Source organism: Pogona vitticeps, chromosome 4, assembly GCF_051106095.1.
Source record: "Pogona vitticeps strain Pit_001003342236 chromosome 4, PviZW2.1, whole genome shotgun sequence".
Lineage (NCBI taxonomy): Eukaryota > Metazoa > Chordata > Lepidosauria > Squamata > Agamidae > Pogona > Pogona vitticeps.
In genome coordinates, this window is record NC_135786.1 from 120759467 (window position 1) to 120780983 (window position 21517).

The window sequence follows — 21517 nt, forward strand, 5'->3', positions numbered from 1 at the left end:
TCCTAGCCATTACCAAGGTGTTTTGAGTATTTGAGAATCTTCTGGTCGGTCGGGTGGTCCAAGTTGCGATAGACAACATGTCAGCAGTATTTTATATCAACAAACAGGGGGTCACTCTCTCACTCCAGCTGCTCTACCTTGCTGTTGACCTCTGGGAGTGGTGCTTTGTCTGCCACATCTACCTAGTGGCAATTTATTTATTTATTTTTTGTTTATTTACAAGATTTTTTAGCCATGCCATTACCAATGGTCTCTGAGCAGCGTACAACAATAATACAAATTTAGAAAATATTAAAACCATTAAAAATAGGCAATATTATAATAATACCCTATATTAAAACAGTCAATTTATCATTAATAAATCCTGCTGCTCAAATGGCCAGCTAAAGGATACTATTTAATTAAAATGCTGGCTAAACAGAAAGATCTGTGCCTGGCGCTGAAAAACCAGAGCCAGGTGGATCTCTATAGGGACATAGTTCCAAAGTTGGGGGGCAACAGCCAAGAAGGCCCTATTTTGACATGCCATCCTCCTCACCTCTTTCAGGGATGGCACCTTCAGAAGGGCCTCCTGGCCTGATCTTACAGTATGGGCAGGCTCGTATGGAAGAAGGCAAGTTTTAGGTAACCAGGTCCTAAGCTGTTTAGGGCTTAATATGTAGAAGTAAGCATTGGGTCTGAGCAGCTGCCGGTAGGCAGTGTAAAATTTTTCAGAACCAACGTGATATGAGTCTGTGCGGTGGCACCACTTACCAGTCACACAGTCTGGTTCTGTGCCAGTTGCAGTCACTGGACCATCTTCAAAGTCTGCCCCACATATAGCGCTGTGACGAACAGGCCTGAAACCACACCTGTCCATCACAATGGAACACTGATTTAGTAACCAATGGTTGTGCAGGAGGGTGGAACTTAGGGAATATAAGAAGAGAATGGGGGACAGTTGGAGTTTCAATTAGACAGGAGTTAGGAGCTTTGGTTACTGATGAGATAGGACAGTTAGTCAGGGGTTAGGGAAAGAGTTAGGTAGTTTGAAGAATTGTTTCGGAAAGAAACACTTGGAAAGAATGCTACTGTTATAAAGTGATTGAAATTAAATACAAAGTAACCAGCATATTTCTGAAGTAAATGAAGCTTAATGAATACCAAATACAATTCCATCTATTATTTCTTTGATTCTTAAATATGTTAATCTATTAATTAACAATATTATATTTGACACAATTGATTATGTGGTCCTAATTGGTATTTGAGGAAGGATTTCCTCTGGTGGCAGTGGAAGTGGAGACAAGAGAAACTGTCATGCCTGAAGGCAAATCTGTTTGTTAAGGAGAACATGCAGAGGAGCTGGGTGTGTGTGACAAATGCATTGCAGTAGTCCAGTCTGGTTGTTACCAATGCATGTGTGACTGTTGCCAGGCTCTGCTCATCCAGGTAAGGGCAAAGTTGATATATTCTCCGCTGTTGTAAGAAGGCACCCCTGGACAGCAAGTCCACCTGGGCTTCCAAGGTCAGACCCGGGTCAAGGAGCACCCCCAAGCTGTGGACCCTGTTTGAAAGCATGTAAAAATGCAAGTAGGTGCCACCATGGTGGAAAGGTAACGGCATTCTGTGTCTAGTCGCCCTGGCCATGTGACCACAGAAACTGTGTATGGACAAACGTTGGCTCTATGGCTTGGAAAGGGGGATGAGCACCACCCCCTAGAGTCTGACACGATTGGACTAAATGTCAAGGGGAACCTTATCCTTTACCTTTAACCCTGTCTAGGGCAGGGAAATGGCCCTTTAACCTATCTGGCGGAGCACCTATCAGCAACACTTCCGACTTGTCTGGATTGAGCCTCAGTTTATTGACCCTCATCCAGTCCATTATCGAGTCCAGGCACAAGTTCAGAATGGTGACTGCCACACCTGGATTGGTAGAGAATGAGAGGACGACTGGGTGTCATCAGCATATTGCTGACTCCTCAGCCCAAACCTCCTAATGACCTCCCTCAGCAGTTTCATGTAGATATTGAATAGCATGGGGAACAGTATAGAGCCCTGAGGAACCCCATGACACAACCACCATGGATCAGAGCTACTGTCCCCCAGCACTACCTTCTGGACCCAGTCAGCCAGGTAGGAGCAGAACCACTGTAAAAATGTGCCTTCCATTCCAGCCAAACTGCCCAGAAGGACTCCATGGTCAATGGTGTCGAAAGCCGCTGAGTGGTCCAGGAGAATCAACAGGGACGCATTCCTTCTGTTTCTCTACCGGCAAAGGTCATTAAACAGGGCGAACAAGGCAGTCTCCGTCCCATAACCTGGCCTGAAACCAATTGAAATGGATCTAGATAATCCGTTTCATCCAGGAGAGCCAGTTAGTTCATGTGGTAGCTGAGGGGTGGCGGACCACCTCAGCAGGCAACAGTCCTGTTCCCACAAGTGGTCCCTAGACAGCACCAACTTTCAACAACTCTGCCATTGATGGGGCACTCCAAAGCTGTATGTCTTTGTGTCTCAGGACAACAGGAAGTGCAGGAGTTATTTTTCCAGGGCTGGGGTAGGCCACCTCTCCCTCGGGAATGCCTTTATGATGATGTGGGCTTCAGACCTACTCTATATGTTTTCTCCCATTCCGCTTCTACAAAGAACCATTATAAAAATCTGGCAGGACTCTGCGAATGCCATCCTCATAGCCCCCCGGTGGTCCCGCCAGCCGTGGTTCTCTGTGCTATGCAATGGCATCAGATTGCATCCAGCTGGTGTCCATTCCCCACCTATTGAGGCAAGATCTTCCATCCAGATCTGGATTCTCTCCATCTGACAGTGTGGAGGCTTCCCCGTTGATAACAGGTTCTCAGTTTAGCGCATAAGCGGTCCACTTCCTTGACTTATGCCTATAAGTAGAAATCTTTCTAGGTTTATGGCACCCCATCACTTACCTGTCAGCCCAACGACCATCAACGCAGTCCTTCAGTTTCTGCTTCAGTTGTTTTAGTGTGGCTTCTCCCACTCGATTTTAAAGGTGTATATGGCTGCTATGGTGGCCCATCAGCTGCCTTCTCCTGCATCTATGCTCTTTCAGCACTCCACCTTGAAACAATTCTTGAGAGGGGTAAGGAACATGCAACCGGCCTACAGGCCTCTCACACTGTGTGGTCACTCCAGCTTGTCCTGAATCTACTTATGAAGTCTCCATTTGAACCCTTAGCTTCAGCATCATATCACCTTTTGACCTTGAAGACTGCATTTCTTCTCCCAATCACCTTGGCTCTATGAACAGGAGAGATGGCTGCTGTAAGGGTGGACTCTCCCTTTCTCCAGTTTCACCCTGACAAGGTGACCATGTACCCAGATCTCTCCTTCCCAGTGTGTCATCTTACTTTCATTTAAGCCAGCCAATTGTGCTACCCACCTTTTCCCCAGCTCCTACCTTGCCACTGGAGAGAGCATTACATTTGTTGGATGTTAAGTGGGCCCTCTCTTATTATGTTTATTGCACTGACATGTTCCGCACTTTGAAGAGGCTGTTTGTTGCCTTCCAGGGCCTCTCTAAGCGTGCGCTAGTCACCTTTAAGACCATCTCCAGATGGATTGTTTCGGCTATACACCTTGCGTACCAATTGGCTCAGGTACCACTCCTTGACACAGTTAAGGCCCACTCAACAAGGGCTATGGCCTCTTCAACGGCATTTCTCAGAGGGGTGGACCTCGCAGATGTATGCAGAGCTGCCACATGGGCCATGCTGTCTACCTTTGTGTGCCACTGCTGGCTGGATGTCCAGGGCAAGCCTGAGATGGCTATGAGATGTGCTGTCCTAGCTTCAGTGCTCTCGTGACGTCCCTCAGCTTGCTAGTCACCCATTAGTGTGCATTCACAGAGACCACGAAGAAGAAAAAGAGGTTACTTAGCTGTAACTCTGATTCTTCGAGTGGTCATCTGTGAATCACACTCCCCACCCTTCCTCCCCGCTATCCATCACGTGAGCCTTTAGTGTGCTGTGCAGCAGCAGACGGTTGTATGGAACTGAGGCACTTGGTGCTGGGGCAGAGTTAAAGGCAGAGTGTGGGAGATCCCAGCACCATTTGCTTGAGCTCTGGAAAGTTCTGAGGCTGCTCTGCTCAGACGCAGATTAACCCATTAGTGTGAATTCACAGATGACCATTCGAAGAACCAGAGTTACAGGTAAGTAACCTCTTTTTCCTCCCATATCGGTCTGAAACAGAGTTTTCCAAACTACAGACCGTGGGCGAAATCTAGCCTGCATTACCATTATGTCTGGCCAGTTGCCTTCAGCCTGTGCACGTGCGGAGTGGTGGTGTGGGCAGGTGTCCATCTATCCGTGTGGGGATGTGTATGCTTGTGTGGGGTGTGTGTGTGCGTGTGGGCATCTCTGTGTGTGCGGGGGTTCATGCAGGCGGGTGGGCGTATGTGCGGGGACAGCCGTGTGTGTGTGTTTGTGCAGGTGGCCATATACGCATACACATACGCTTGCACACACACGTTCCTGTTCCTTTGGCCCTCAAAATCTTTGAAAATATCCGGTGTGGCCCTCACTGTAAAAAGTTTGGAGACCCCTGGTCTAGAACATAGCCTTTAAATGCTCTGTCGTGGGACCATCCCACATACAGCCTGCCACAGCCACCCAGATTTGATCAACCTACCATTGGCTGAAGGAACACAACTACTTCTTGGTTCCAACAGCCTACCATTGGTTTCAAAGGGCCCATCAGCTTCACACTTCATGTTGACCTTTCATGATGATCTCAACTTTGAAAACATCATCTGTATCCACTCTGAAGAAAAGGAAGAAGACTACTGATTCCAACCAGGTTTCTGGTAAAAAATGGAAACAAAAGACCAAAGCTACTAAGATATTATCAAAGTCTTTTTTCTTTTCTTCACCTTGTTCTTTACTTCTAGTCAGTCCAAGGACTGGTGTCACTTAGTGCAGCACTCTGTTCATAATCTGTTCAAGGCACCCCTCCTTGAGAGTGTTATACAGGTAGGGAATATCCAGAATTGTATTCCCATGAATCATCTCCTCACTTGGTTTCTACAATACAGGTGAGAAGCCCTCTACCACATAAAATCTCTCACAAATCTAGACACATCTACAGAACCTAGAGGGTGTCCACCATCCTATTATATAGGGATGCTTCAGTTTTATCAGGGATTATATCCTGGGCCTGAACAGCATTTTCCAATGCCATTCTTCAAGTATCCTGGGATGCCTAAGGAAAAGCAGACTGGCCCATTCCAGAGAATGCCTTGGTTCTTTCTCATGTCTTGCTGGTTCATTCACTCAATTTAGAAATATCCTGAGTGTGACCAAATCTGAGCATTTTAATTGCCTAAGCATGGGAACGGGTGCTCCCATCTGACATCTTTGAAGCAACATAATCACTGTTGCTATCCCATTTTTAAATAGTGAGCCTCCCACAGACAGCAGCCACTGACTGTTGCATGGCCTTCTCCTAAACTGGTACCTCTCTCAGTACATGACAATAGGATAGAACTCAAAAACAGACTGGCGTTTGCCCTTGTGGCCCCTGCTTATTTTGCCCTCACAAAGGCTCATGTTGTTTCTCTTCTCGCTGCCACCACTTTGTCGCGTCCACCCAGTGCCCCTGTTTAATCTCCCTTAGACATGGGGTCCCCCTCTGGATGCGTTTCCACTTTACACGCTGCCACCAGGTATTATTCACCTAATACCAATTATGTATTTCAGACATGTGTGCAGCTAACTCCTGTCATTTTTCACTCCACTCTCCCTTTTGACCCTGCCCCTCCTGCCTTATCATTGGCTTCTCCCTTTGGAGCTTTCATGATGGACAGACAGGAGTGATGTCATGTGTTGGCATTTTGCCACACAGACAAAATGCCTTGTTTTGACATTACTGTCACCTCCCAAGGCAACCTTGGCTCTGGCTTCCCGTAAGCATCATCAGACATTTCTTCTCAATTGCCTAAACAGTCTTGACAGCAGGCTTCAGCACCAATGGTGCCTTAAGATCAACCACTACCATCAGTCTAAAACCAAAACAGAAATGACAAGATTATTGGTCTCTCCTTCATTGACCTCTTCTGATCTGACTCAGATCTGCTTTGATTTGGATTCCTGCATTGAGCAGAGGTTGGACTTGATGACCTTACAGGCCCCTTCCAACTCAATTATTCTTTGATCAAGATCTGACCTTTTCTATGATTAGATAAATAAGGATGCTCCTACCCTGGTCCAGATCAGCATGCTGCTTTTTCTCTTTGATCTTCTGAAAGAGTTGTGGAATAATCTATCCGCTTCCCAGTCAACATCCAGACAAGTTGAGATCTTTTACAGAATTTATAATAAAGACGCTGCTTTCCTCCTGAAGCACCCACAACCAAATTATATTGTCATTGAGGCTACACAGACTAAAACTAGGGGTTGTCAAACTATCAGGCCACATATCAAGAAAGGTCTCAAAGTTGACTCACTGGGCAGAAATATGTATCTGGCTCTGTCACTAGGCATGTTGTCAACTATTAGGGTGTCATGAGAGCCTATCAGTCCTACCTCTGAGTGTAGTGATCACGAAACTAAAGAAAGGTCATCATTAAACAGAGAGAGCAATTAACTTTAGAGAGAAGTTAATGAAGAGTTGACACGAAGATGTTTGCCAGCGGAGTCTCCAGGCCATGCCCCGAAAACCCCCTTTAATAACCTTAACAAGCTTACAGATTGTTGATAGTAACAGATAGGGTACTGGTTACATAATGCCAATTAGGATTGGCCAAAGAAAGCCTTTGAAGTTATGCGCTCTGTCTCTATGAGAAAGAGGAAGAATGGGCAGCCGCTGCCACTCTCCAGGAGCCGCCACGTCCTGCTAGGAGAGTGCTCTTCACTATAACAGGAATACAGCTGGCAACCCTGGAGAGAAACGTTCCCACATCTGGGGGCAGATACTCCCTTTACTTGATAGCCTTCCTGAGGAGGAGAAAACCCTAGCTGAGAAATTTTAAAGTCCTGGCTAGGCAGCAGATGTGTGTGGCTTGCCATGAAAGAGGTGTGCTGCAAAACACCTCTTTCAAGCAGTTATGCTTTGAATGTATGTCCAGCTCCACTCAGCAGTTGGAAGATACTAGAACCAGAATTGAAACCTTCCCCTTTGATGAGGAAGGCGTATTTAATCAAAAGACCGATTATGGATAATCTCCATATGAAAGAAACTACTGCTCTTTCTGTCCTCAATATCATCAGCAGCAATATAGGCCCCTCTGGAGAAGATCACATTCATATGCCTCATTCAGATCACAATTAGACTGTGACCTACTCTAACATCTTTTTCTTCTTATATTACTTTCAAAAGTCATAATGCCAGGAACACAAGCACTCTAACACTACAAAAAGGCATAAGAAACCAAAACAGAATTTTTGATTCTCTTCTGACCAAGACCCTCATACTGCTGACCTCTTTTTTAGCAGATGCAACACAATTTCTCATGCCATTTTTATCAACCTGGCACATTCTTAACCAACTGGATTCTCACCGTCATCCAAAAGGGCCATGCTGTAGAATGCACATTTCTTTCCTACTGGGATATTCCGGCCTACAACACCTTTTCAAGTCTTACAAGTGGAAATAGTGTCTCTTCTGAGATAGCATGCCATCCAGCGTGTTGCCATGCACTGTTTCCAGATGGTTTTTATTCTTGATATTTCACAGTCCGAAAGAAGGATAGGTCTCCATCCTATCTAAAAAAGAGGTCAGCAGTATGAGGGTCTTGGTCAGAAGAGAATCAAAAATTCTGTTTTGGTTTCTTATGCCTTTTTGTAGTGTTAGAGTGCTTGTGTTCCTGGCATTATGACTTTTGAAAGTAATATAAGAAGAAAAAGATGTTAGAGTAGGTCACAGTCTAATTGTGATCTGAATGAGGCATATGAATGTGATCTTCATATCCTAGGTCTGAGATATATAAATTCTTACATAAACACCAAGAAATTATGGATGGTAACCCTAGAAACACCTGGAAAACCTTTCCACTTCTCAGGAAAAGAGACTGGTTTGTGGTGATAGACCTGAAGGATGCCTTGTTCGATATCATCATTCGTCGTGACCACTGTTGTTACCTTCATTTTGTAATGGGTAACAACGTCTACCAGTTCAAGTCACTTCCTTCTGTTCTGCCTATATAGCACCCAGTGTTTTCACAAAATGCAGGGCACCAGTCACTGCTTACCTGAAGCTTCATGTTAGGGCTGATGGTCTCAACAACATCTGTTGTTCCTCACACTCAACTAAAAATAAGATTTCTTTAGGCCAGTTACTTGGCACTTTTTGACATCCTGACCTAAAGCTCAGCAAAATTTTTGACTATCTCTCCTGAGTTAGAAATTCATTTCTAGTGGTGATTGATGATTCTTAGCCTATCTGTAGGAAGACTGTTCAGACCACTGACACCAGCATTACAGGTGGGTGGGTTTGCATTGTATGAACTGACAGTTGCCTGATGGTCTGCTGGGGAGAGACTAATGCAGATATACAAGTTGGATTTACTAACATTTATAAAGACTTTCAAAACTTTCAAACCCCTTAATTTGTTCACTGTAGTACAGGTGGCTTACGGACAGTATCACCACTGTGTACTACCTAAACAAATAGGGCGAAGCACACTCCATATCCTTTCTATACCCCAGTCCATCTCTGGATTGTCCACATCTTCCCAATAGCTATATACATGACATGGGAACACAACCAGTTAGTAGGCAATCTAGGCAGATAGATGATCCAAGATCATGAATGGGAGTTGGCCCAAGATATTTGCAATGTAGTTTACGACTGTTGGGATCAACCAAAGATAGATCTTTTCTCTAGGAGCATCAACAGGAAATGCCACAGCTACTGTTCTCGAGCATGCTGAGGTCATGACTCATTGGAGGACATGTTTATGATGTGACGGATGAAAGATCTCTGCATCTTTCCTCAGTTTCACTATTACACATAGTAGTCATAAGATTTTGTCAAGAGGAAGCAAACACAGTCCTCATTGACCCATGGTGACTTTGCCAGCCTTGCTTTAGGACTTTGGAATTGATAACTCGGATAACTTTCCAGCTGCTCATGATTCCTCATCTCATCTAAGAAAATGAAGGCTCAGCGTGTCATCCAGACTTAGCCAAGTTGAGGTTAATGGCATGGAGAATTCACCAACATTACTGAAGATAATGAACAAATCTCAGAAGTCTTTCACTAGATGGAGTTACAGATACAAATGGTGTAGGTTTTCCTACTTTGCATGTTCCATAGGTAAATCTGACTTCTTGTATTCACTGCACATGGTACTCCACTTCCTGCTACACCTTAAGCAGAGCAGATCGACCTTTTCTTCTATAAATGTTTATCACATACAAGTGTGTAGATAGTGCCTCTTGATATTTCAGGAGCCCAACTGTAAAATAGGGTTTGTGGAATGTCTTCCTCTATATTAGAGAGCCATCTCCACAGTGGTTGTTCCTCCTCTGTGGCAGTTCTACAAGGTTGTGGCTTTTACTGATGTCAGTTTCATTCTTAAGGTTATATCCCATTTCCATCTCAATCAACTGATTATTCTGCCACCTTCTTTCTATCTCCAGTCTTGGACTGAGAGGACATTATATATACTGGACATCTGATGAGCTTATACTTCAAGGACTAAGGACATAAGAAAAACTAACAGAGTAGTTGTCAGTTACCAGAAATCAAGAATGGTACCCCAAATAATTTCTCAATGGCTATCCAAGTGGGGTGTTAACACAATCGCTTTATGCTACCAACTTAAGAAACCTGGTAAGTCAGCTTGTCGGTCACCCATATGTATGGTTCACAGAAACCACAAAGAGGTAGTACAGGTTACTTACCTATAACTGTGGTTCTTCAAGTATTCATCCATGAATTCACACAACCTGCCCATCCTCTCCTTAGTCTGCTGTGCCTCTAAGGTGCGTTTTAAACAGTGACGGACTGGGAAACTGAAGGATAGAGGCAGGATGCATAGATGTACATGGGTGGTGGTGGTATTCTAATGGCTCTGCTTGTTAAGCTCTAGAATGTTCTGAGGAGTTCCCACAGGTGCAAAAACAACCCATATTTGTCAATTCATGGATGTCCACAAAGAATGACAGTAAGGATAAGTAACTTGTCCTTAGGTGGAGTTCATTAGAGAAGATGAAACCTAAGAATGGAATAAAATATATATTGAAATAATACATAAAGAGAATATGGTGAACAGATATGCTTTTCCATAGCGCTGGTCAGATAATTCAAATCTATGAATGAACCTTTGCTTCATTCATAGATGTCAGTAATATTTTCTGAATAGTGTCAGCTGTTTCTCGATTTTTTCACATTTTGGGTGCCCAAAGATCCCTTCCTTCTTTTTCTCTTCCAAATTTAAAAACATGAGTAAGGATGGTCCATCTACACAAGTGGTTCCTAGTCTTGGGTCCCCAGATGTTCTTAGACAACAACTCCCAGAAATCTTTGCCAGTCCCAATTAGTGGTGAAGGCTTTTGGGAGTTTTAGTTCAAGAACATCTGGAGTTCCAAGGTTGGGAACCACTGATCTGAGTCAGTACATAAAGTTAAGAAATGTTAGATCTGAGCAATGTGTTCTATTCTAATGCAGCTGAAAAATTTGCAGATCTATAAAGAGTTTTTTGTTTCTGTTCATGGGGTATTCTTGGCAAAGATACTGGAGTGGCTTGCCAATTCCTACTCCAGGTGGATTGCGTTTAGTTGGAACTGTCCACTATGACCTGTCCGTCTTGGGTGTCCCTGCATGGCATAGCCCATAGCTTCTCTAAGTTACTCAAGCCCCTTCGCCATGACAAGGCAGCGATCCATGAAGAAGGAGAAGACATCAAGAAGAGGTGGCAAGAATACACAGAGGAATTATACCAGAAAGATTTGGATATCCCGGACAACCCAGATAATTTATTTTATCTGGGTTATACCCCGCTCCTCTAAACCATGTCTACTCGGGGTGGCTTACAACATAAAATAAGACAATATAAAATGTAAATACTGTAATCATAAAATACAATTAATATATTAATACAGTTAGATTAAAATTAGCAGAATGGAATGAGATGAGAGAAAGAAAATAAAAGACTTAGCTGACTGGAGGGAAGGCCTGCTTAAATAGCCAAGTTTTTAAGTGTTTTTTTAAAAACACACAGTGAGGGTGCCAGCTGAATTTCTACTGGAAGGGCATTCCACAGCCGAGGGGCCACCGCCGAGAAGGCCCGGTTTCTAGTTTTTTCCTTCCGAGCCCCTCTCGGCATCAGATCCCTCAGCTGTCCCTGCTGGCAATGTGGTTGCTGACCTTGAGCCAGACATCCTGGAGAGTCAAGTCAAGCGGGCCTTAGAAAGCTTGGCTAACAACAAGGCCAGTGGAGGAAATGGCATTCCAGTGGAACTATATAAAATCTTAGATGGTGCTGTTAAGGTGCTACATTCAATATGCCAGCAAGTTTGGAAAACTCAACACTGGCCAGAGATCAGTCTACATCCCAATCCCAAAGAAGGGCAGTGCCAAAGAATGCTCCAACTACCGTACAATTGCACTTATTTTACACGCTAGCAAGGTTACGCTTAAAATCCTACAAGGTAGGCTTCCACAATATGTGGACTGAGAACTCCCAGAATTACAAGCTGGATTTCAAAGGGGCAAAGGAACTAGAGACCAAATTGCTAACATGCGTCGGATTGTGAAGAAAGCCAGAGAGTTCCAGAAAAATATGTACTTCTCCTTCATTGACTAAGCAGAAGCCTTTGACTGTGTGGACCACAGCAAACTATGGCAAGTCTTTAAAAAAATGGGAGTGCTTGACCACCTTATCTATCTCCTGAGAAACCTATATGTGGGACAGGAAGCAACAGTTAGAACCGGATCTGGAACAACTGATTGGTTCAAAATTGGGAAAGGAGTACGACTGTATATTGTCTCCCTGCTTATTTAACTTATATGCAGAATACATCATGCAAAAGGCTCGACTGGATGAATCCCAAGCTGGAATTAAGATTGCCGGAAGAAATATCAACAACCTCAGATATGCAGATGATACCACTCTGATGGCAGAAAGTGAGGAAGAATTAAGGAACCATGTAATGAAGGTGAAAGAGGAGAGTGCACAAAACGGTCTTAAGCTCAACATCAAAAAAACTAAGATCATGGCCACTGGTCCCTCACGTCCTGGCAAATCGAAGGGGACGATATGGAGGCAGTGACAGATTTTACCTTCTTGGGCTCCATGATAACTGCAGATGGTGACAGCAGCCCCGAAATTAAAAGATGCCTGCTTCTTGGGAGGAAAGCAATGACAAACCTCGACAGCATCTTAAAAAGCAAGAGACATCACCTTGCCAACAAAAGTCCGAATAATCAAAGCTATGGTTTTTCCTGTCGTGATGTATGGAAGTGAGAGCTGGACCATAAAGAAAGCTGACCACCAAAGAATTGATGCTTTTGAATTGTGGTGCTGGAGGAGACTCTTGAGAGTCCCCTGGACTGCAAGGAGAACAAACCTATCAATTCTAAAGGAAATAATCCTGAGTGCTCACTGGAAGGACAGATGCTGAAGCTGAGTCTCCAATACTTTGGCCTTCTCATGAGAAGACTCCCTGGAAAAGACCTTGATGTTAGGAAAGTGCAACGGCAAGAGGAGAAGGGGACGACAGAGGATGAGATGGCTGGACAGTGTCTGTGAAGCAACCAACATGAAATTGACACAACTGTGGGAGGCAGTGGAAGACAGGAGGGCCTGGTGTGCTGTGGTCCATGGGGTCACAAAGAGTCGCACACGACTAAACAACTAAACAACAACATAAGAAGTTTTTAATTTGCAAATGTTGACTGTTTCTTCTCTCTTAAGTAGACCTAGTGTTTGGGCTAAAATATAAAGGGAAGATCTGTTTTCTGTATCTGAAGCTCTGGTCTACAGTTTTTTAGAAGTCATCTGCTTCAGAGAGAAAATGTGCTGAATTCAAATATGAGAGAACAACTGATTAGCTTCTATTTTGGAGATATTTAAGGTTTTACATTTTACGGCTATGTATATTGTGTAGATAGAATTTTAAGCATAAATTGTAAAGCTAGGTCGTTTCATGTGTTTATGGTTGCTTTCATAATATTTCGCCTGTCCTCTTTATGTAATATTTCAAAAATCAGCATAAGACTTATATAAATAACATTTATTAGGAAACAGAATAGTCATTAGACAGTAGTCCTAGTCAGTGTCGACTTGGTGTTCTTGACTTGTCTGTTGCATTCATTAAATGGAGTGTCTCTTGTCCCTGTCCAGCAAGCATTTATGGGCTTTATTTGCCCTGATAGCATTTTTCCATTGTTTCAATGTCTTCGTGAAATCACTCACCATGCTCATTGCTCACTGCTGTACATTTTGGTGGGAAAAATCTAGATGAGGGTGCACAAACATGTCATCTTTAATGATATGTTGCAACCAAGGCTTTTGTATGTCTTGAAGAGGTTTTCCGCCAACAACTTGTAGTTTTCTGCCTTGTTTCCAAGAAAATTTATTGCCACAAACTGGAAGGCTTTCCTTGCCGTGCAGTGCATGGTCAAATGCATCATCTCAAAGAAGTTCACAAATCTGAGGACCAACAATGACACCTTCCTTTATCTTAGCTTCACTTAACCTTGGAAATGCAGAGGTACTTGAAGGCTGTTTGTGTTTTGTCAGTGGCTTTGACACAGTTCTTCATCAGACCCAGCTTGATGTGTAATTATGGTAACTAAATCTTTCTTGATTGAATAAGTGGTGGATGCTCAACACTTTCCCTCTCAGTCTCCAATGACTGTCAGAGTAGCCAGTCTATCTTGATGTCGTGGGAATCTCCTCCTTGACTTTCCCATTCACAGAGAAAACAGCAGTACTTTGTGTATCCAATCTGAAAACCAAACAGGAGAGCAGCAACCTTCAAATCACCACAAAGCTGCCACAAATGTTGGTCATAGTTTATGCACCTCAGAAGCAATTTCATGTTGTCATATGCTTCCTTCATATGGACTTCAATTCCAACTGGAATTGATGCCAAAACATTGCCATTATGCAGCAAAACAACTTTAAGACTTTTCTTCGATTAATCAATGAACAGTCTCCACTCATCTGGATCATAAACTATGTTGAGGGCTGCCATCACACCATCAAGATCACCTTCCATGAAGAAGAATGGGGCAAGATCCTTTTGACAGTCATGGAACACGGAAACCCTAACATCACCTTCCACAAGATTCCACTGCTGTAGTCTGGAGGCCAACAGGTCTGCTTTACTCTTGGGTAGTTCCAAATTCCTGATAAGGCCATTCAGTTCACTTTGTGTTATGAGGTGTGGTTCAGAGGAGGAGGATGGGAGGAAATGTGGGTCCTGTGACATTGATGGTTCAGGACCAGGAGTTTCATTCTTCAGACTTAGTATGGATTTCAAAATAAAAATGATGATTTATTGAATACAAAAATAAAATGGAAATCACTGAGTAAAAGAATCACTTGTCACACTATATTTCTCAGACCTTAACCCTGCACAGTTCTTGGTTACTTAACACTCAATTACCTAACCTATATCTAACCCTGTCTACAGATCTTCTTTCAAGCCCTCTCTCAGCCCTCTATCTCTCTAACACTCTCCTCTTTGCACTTCACCCTTATATACAAAAACTCCACCCCTTTAAGACCCACCTCCTGCCCTGCCATAGGCCAGGAAACTCCAGCCTTAGCCAAGACAGGCAGGTGACGTCATGGCACACGTCACATACCTTCCCCCTTTAATAAGTTGTTTTGTGGGGGAAAGCTAAGGTGCTTTTTCCCCAAAACAACTGCAAACAACATTAAGTATTACATTTCTCACATAACCACACAGTTTAATATAACTATATTATTCAAAGATACTTACTCGTCCGCCATACAGGTATATAAAAACATGCAATGCATACAATTTATCATAACACAACACATAACTGTCCAAACATTTTACATTGCCATATACCATGTACAGAGTCCATAAGTTCTTCAGATGCCATCTTCCGGTCTTCTGGATAAGGCGTCAGCCACACAGTTTATAGTCCCTCTGACCACCTTAACCTCGAAATCATAGTCCTGCAAAAGAAGCGCCCACCTCATCAGTTTACTGTTCTGTGATTTCATAGTCCGCAACCATGACAGAGGTGAGTGATCGGTGCACAAGGTAAAATGTCGACCCCAGACGTAAGCCTTTAACTTCCGGATCGCGAAGATGACCGCCAAACACTCTTTCTCGATGGTAGAAAGACTCTTCTCCCTGGGAAGCAACTTCTTGCTCAGGTACGCCACCGGATGTTGGTCTCCGCTGTCATCCTGTTGGTACAGTACCGCTCCCACACCGGCATTAGACGCATCCGTGTAGATGATGAACTCTCTGCTGAAGTCAGGAGCATGCAGCACTGGATGGTTGGTTAGAGCATCTTTCAGCCGTCCAAACGCCATCTCGCACTCTTCCGACCAGGAAACGCTGTTGCTGCTCTGCTTCTTTGTCAGGTCTGATAAAGGTGCAGCAATCTCACTGAAACTGGGTATAAACTTTCTATAATACCCTGCCAGACCTAAAAAGGATCTCACTTTCTTTTTAGTGGTAGGTCTGGGCCAATTCAGGATTGCTTCTACCTTGGCCTCTAAAGGTTTGATTAGGCCTCCTCCCACTATGTGACCTAGGTACTTCATCTCTGAGTTACCTAGCTGACACTTACTAGCTTTAATGGTTAAGCCAGCATCTTTCAATCTTTGTAGTACTAATTCTAAATGATGTAGGTGATCTTGCCAGTTGTTGCTAAAGACCCCTATGTCATCGATATAAGCTACCGTGAAGTCACTGAGCCCTTTCAGAGTATGGTCCATGAGCCTTTGAAATGTTGCTGGTGAATTTCGCAAGCCAAAACTAAGGACTCGAAATTCAAACAGGCCAAATGGACTACAAAACGTGGTTTTCTCTTGGGCCCTAGGATCACTTCTTCCTTGCCAACACTCTTTGGTTAGACCTAACAAGGATATGATTCTGCAATTTCCACTCGTCTCACTTAGGTCATCAAGCCTAGGCATAGGATAAGCATCAGGTTTAGATACTGAATATAACTTGCTGTAGTACACACAGAACCTGACACTGCCATCCGGCTTGTTTACTAAAACTACAGGGGCTGACCAAGCGCTAGATGAGTGTACAATAATTTGATCGTTCAGCCTTTCGTCTAGCTCTTTGAGAATATTGTCAAAGTAATAACCTGTTACCCTATATGGTGTTACAGACTGAGGAGAAGCATTCCCTGTGTCAGTCCTGGGTAGCACTCCCTTGTCAACACCAGGTTTGTTTGAGAACACTTCTTGATGTTTTGTAACTAGCGTTCTACGACTATTCTGCTGTTCTCTGGATAGAGCAGGGCTGATCTGCACTTCTTGTGGATTGAACTTTTGTGGGCCCCTCCCTTCCCCGAAGGGCAACCCATGTTCCTCCTTATCAGCCGCTTTTATTGCAAACAGCACCTGGTTCGATTCTCTATAATAAGGCTTAAGGGCATTGATGTGAACGACCCCCCTGCCTAACCTTTTCATAAGTTTGGATGTATGAGAGGTTCCTAAGTCTGTGATTATCTCAGAAGGGAAACCCATCCTACTCATGTAATTTACTAAGGCTTCTGCTACAGTCTGGGTCTCTATATTACGTAATGGGATCGCTTCCGGATATCTCGTTGCATGGTCTACTATAGTTAAAATAAATCTGTTCCCCTGCTTAGTGGCGTTGGGCAATGGATCTATGATATCCACCCCTAGACGTGTAAAAGGAGTTGAAATCACTGATAATGGGCATAGCTTTGCTCTAGTTTTATCGCAGTTAGAGCCCTGTCTCTGACAAATATGGCATCTTTGACAGAAACTCTTAATATGTTTACCCATATCAGGCCAGTAAAAGTGTTGAGCTATTCTTTGTTTGGTTTTATTTATTCCCATATGAGCTGAGAAAATGTCTGCATGTCCCTTTTCCAGAATCATAAGGCGATATTTCTCAGGCACCACCAACTGTCTCTTAACTTCAGGCCCCCCTTTTGAAATATTATTCAGTTTTTCCTTATAAAGTAAACCACCCTTAATAATAAAACGTTCAGGGCACTCAGGTGATAAATCTTTATCAGTCACCTTTCCAAAACAGTCTTTTAAGGTGGGGTCTGCTGTTTGTTCCTTGACAAAGAGGCTTTTCTGAGGTATCTGAACTGAGAATGCCTCAGGTTGTGGTACAATTTTCTCTGGCTCTTGAGAGTCAGTCTCATTACTGGCTTCACTTTGTACTGATTGTGAACGTGTTACCACCAGGGCACTCTTGACATGCTTTGTTAAGTCATTACCAATAAGAAAAGGGGTAGGAATCTCAGAAGACACCCCCACTCTCCAAAATCCTTTCCAACCTTGATATTCAATTTTCATATCAGCTACAGGTAATGAAACTAGTTCTGAACCAATCCCTTTCACAGACAGAGTCTGGCCAGCAATCATACAACTTTGTGGTACTATGTCTGAGTGGCAAATAGAAATTTGAGAACAAGTGTCTCTCAAAGCAGTATAGTCATTTTCAAAAATCTTTATTCTGTCCCTAGCAGATTCCAATAACTGAGAATTAGTCTCTATGTAATAACAGTGGACAACTTCAGCGAGAGGCAGCTCCTTCAATGTATCCAATTCAGAGCTCCTAACTGCCTCTGCCTGGGTTTCCATGGTAACAGAACTTTCAGTAGAAGAAGCTTGAGGTTTACTCTGAACACAAAATACAGCCTTTGCTTCTTTTACATTAACTTTCTGAGGTGGAATTTCTTTATTTTGCCTTGTATTAAAACATTGTGCAGCAATGTGGCCTTTCTTTTTGCAAATGAAGCAGATTCTCTCCCCCCATGAGCTTTTCCCATCAAATCTTTCAAGTTTCTCTTTTCCCTCCAAAACTTGTTTACTGTGCTGGCCCTGTTCTGAGGGCTTTTCACTAAAATGGCCGCCTACTTTAGTCTGTCTCTGTGCTTGTTCCTTAGAGAACTTTGGGTCCCATGTTTTCCTCACACCTCTCCCCTCATAACAACTAGGACCCCTTATTTGAGACATGAAATCAGCTATTTGAGCATCGTTTCTAACGTCAGTTGGTTTCCGTTCTTGAACTAAATATTTAAGTTCCCCATGGAGTAAGGAATAAAACTGCTCCAGGCCCACAACATTTTTCAATTCCTGAAAAGTTTTTACATTCTCCTGTTCAAGCCACCGATCTAAACACTTTTCTAAGTTAAAACCAAGTTGGGTATAAGATTCATCTGATTTTTTAGTAAGTTTTCTGAACTTCTGCCTAAGATGTTCTGAATTAATGCCAAATCGATTGAAAACCAATTTTTTTGAACTCTGAATAATCTTTACTGAGCTCAACTGGCATATCAGCATACACATCAGCCATTTTTCCACTCAGGAGAGACCTCAAAATTATCATTTTCTCTGTTTCCCTCACAGAAAAATCAGCACAACTTCGTTCAAAGATTTTAAGAAAGTTTTCAGGACAATCCCCCTGTTTATATGTAGGAAATTTCTTCAAATCTGATTTTGATAACTGGCTGTCCTCATTTTCCCTATTATTATTATTGTTCTGGTTCAGTAATTCCATTCTTCTTATCTCAAATGCCATTTTCTCTTTCTCTAAGGCAGTTCTCTCCTTTTCTATTTCTAACTGCCTCATTTGAACTTCATGTGCCTGGGCTAACTGAATTTTCCTCAGTTCTGATAACTGTCCCCCATCAGCTTCTTCGTGCACTGAGGCAACTCTTCCCTCACCATTTGACTCATCCCCAGACCAGTCTGACATCGCTTGGTCTCTTAGTTCACTCATTTCTGCCATTTGACTGCGTGTGAGAGGCATTTTACTAACTCAAAAGGCTCCTGTCAATTTCCACGCCTCTGTTTAAAATACTTTTCTTCTTGCTGTGCTTTAGGTCTGACACTCTTTTTAACAGGGTATACCAACAGATACGGCTAGGCTTGTTACTGTAATCCCTAATGGCTTCTGCCCCTTCACCGGGCCTCTTGCCAGATTTAGAGCTACTTTAATTTTCTGCCCTTGGCTCTACTTCAAAATCCACCACAGCTTCACCTTCTCTCAGGTTCTATAGTTCACTAGAGAAATCCCAAATCTTCGCTGCCCTTGGTCTGTCTGTCCCTTCCGAGTTCTCCCAACTCTGGACTCTCAGACCAAGTCACAACAGCCTCCTACTTTGGGCCAATCTCCCTCACAAAATGGACCTTCCAGAGCTCATAAGTCAGTTCCCTCACTCTGAAGTTTAGGTGCCTCTCCACTAGATCTGCTCCCCCCTGGAGACAAATCAAGAGTTACCCACACCCCACTTCAGGTGCACCTAACTGAAATCCTTTTGCTCTGGTCACACTAGCCAAGGCTTTTCTGGGCAACTGGGCAACTGGACCCTCGTATCCCAACCGCTGGACACCAGTTTTGTCGCGACTGCCACCTCCTCCTACGTCACCACAAGAGATGACAGGTCACGATCCTTCACACACACATACACAACTTCGCTGCCACCAACCACACATAAACCTGACACTTCAGACTTAGTATGGATTTCAAAATAAAAATGATTTATTGAATACAAAAATAAAATGGAAATCACTGAGTAAAAGAATCACTTGTCACACTATATTTCTCAGACCTTAACCCTGCACAGTTCTTGGTTACTTAACACTCAATTACCTAACCTATATCTAACCCTGTCTACAGATCTTCTTTCAAGCCCTTTCTCAGCCCTCTATCTCTCTAACACTCTCCTCTTTGCACTTCACCCTTATATACAAAAACTCCACCCCTTTAAGACCCACCTCCTGCCCTGCCATAGGCCAGGAAACTCCAGCCTTAGCCAAGACAGGCAGGTGACGTCAAATCACCACAAAGCTGCCACAAATGTTGGTCATAGTTTATGCACCTCAGAAGCAATTTCATGTTGTCATATGCTTCCTTCATATGGACTTCAATTCCAACTGGAATTGATGCCAAAACATTGCCATTATGCAGCAAAACAACTTTAAGACTTTTCTTCGATTAATCAATGAACAGTCTCCACTCATCTGGATCATAAACTATGTTGAGGGCTGCCATCACACCATCAAGATCACCTTCCATGAAGAAGAATGGGGCAAGATCCTTTTGACAGTCATGGAACACGGAAACCCTAACATCACCTTCCACAAGATTCCACTGCTGTAGTCTGGAGGCCAACAGGTCTGCTTTACTCTTGGGTAGTTCCAAATTCCTGATAAGGCCATTCAGTTCACTTTGTGTTATGAGGTGTGGTTCAGAGGAGGAGGATGGGAGGAAATGTGGGTCCTGTGACATTGATGGTTCAGGACCAGGAGTTTCATTCTTTTCCTCTTCCTTGTCTGACTCAAGTGAGAATGATTCTGTCACATCAGTTTTTCTCCATTGCATACTGAGCTTATAACTGATGGAATGTTTGAATAATGCACAGTCCACTTTTTCTTCTTCAACACACCTTTCCCAACTGGAGGCATCATGGAAAAGTAACAAGTATGAGGCATCTCTGCTCACTTGGCTAAATAGAGATGTGTCCTTTTGCAAAATTGAACACTGACAAAACAAGAGAGCACAACACTGTATGATTTCTAGAGCAGTTTGTTCAGCAGAGTGATGTAATGGTTGCATCATTATGATTATAATTGCATCATCCATGACTTCTAGGAATAACATGATGAATTTCATACCATGTATGATGCAATACCAGCTTCGGATTACATCGTTCATTGTTTTGCCTAAAAAGCAAATATTGTGCAAATCCAGTAATTAATTTTATTCATAGATCCATTCAAAGATGTATTCACTCATTTCTGGTTTAATTTGAGCTCCATTCCTTTTATAACTCAATTATCCTCCACTGTTCCCAAATCAAGGGTTGTATATACTGACCCAATAACATATCTTGAAAACTAGAGCCAATCAACAATTTTAAGCATCATCTTCATTCTCAGTGACCCAGAATTAGTAAAGTTTGACTATATTTATTTCAGAAGCTTTTTGGCTGTGGACCAGTGTTACCTTTATAGCATGTTTATCTGTGACTCAGCTGAGCTTCCTGATAGTACATTTGTCACTGATAGACAATAAAATGTAGTACGTTTATACATAGTGGTTCGTCTTCTAAGTAACTGTGCAAAGTGCTCTTACTATATCTTGTTATTCATTGTTTTATTTTCTTTGTTTTTCTTTGAATAGCTACAAGTGTATTCATCAAAGCCTGGAGGACAACAACAGATGTCCAAAATGTAATTATGTTGTAGATAATATTGATCATCTCTACCCCAACTTTTTAGGTAAGTTGTAGTGTTTGTTGGTAATGGAGCCTTGAAAAATTATATATCAACTAAGTTGCTAGTAAGCAGGTCATCCATTGTCCCAATTTTGCTGCTTTGTTTTGGTAAGTATAATTCTGC

At 42.9% G+C, this 21517-nt stretch overlaps 1 protein-coding gene and 1 long non-coding RNA gene across 7 annotated transcripts in view; one reads left to right on the forward strand and one right to left on the reverse strand.

Annotated features, from left to right (window-relative positions):
* COP1 (COP1 E3 ubiquitin ligase) overlaps positions 1–21517 on the forward strand; it is a 333778-nt gene that overhangs the window by 40482 nt on the left and 271779 nt on the right. For all 6 annotated transcript variants that reach the window (XM_072998208.2, XM_072998210.2, XM_020813947.3 and 3 more), the window contains one exon: positions 21300–21397. In XM_072998208.2, the coding sequence (XP_072854309.2) occupies positions 21300–21397 (98 nt within the window). The remainder of the gene's footprint in view (positions 1–21299; positions 21398–21517) is intronic.
* Positions 14436–20745, reverse strand: LOC144588888 (uncharacterized). The gene is made up of 2 exons (XR_013544634.1): positions 19759–20745; positions 14436–14573 (listed from the first exon to the last, which is right to left on the reverse strand). It is a non-coding gene; the product is annotated as an uncharacterized LOC144588888 (long non-coding RNA).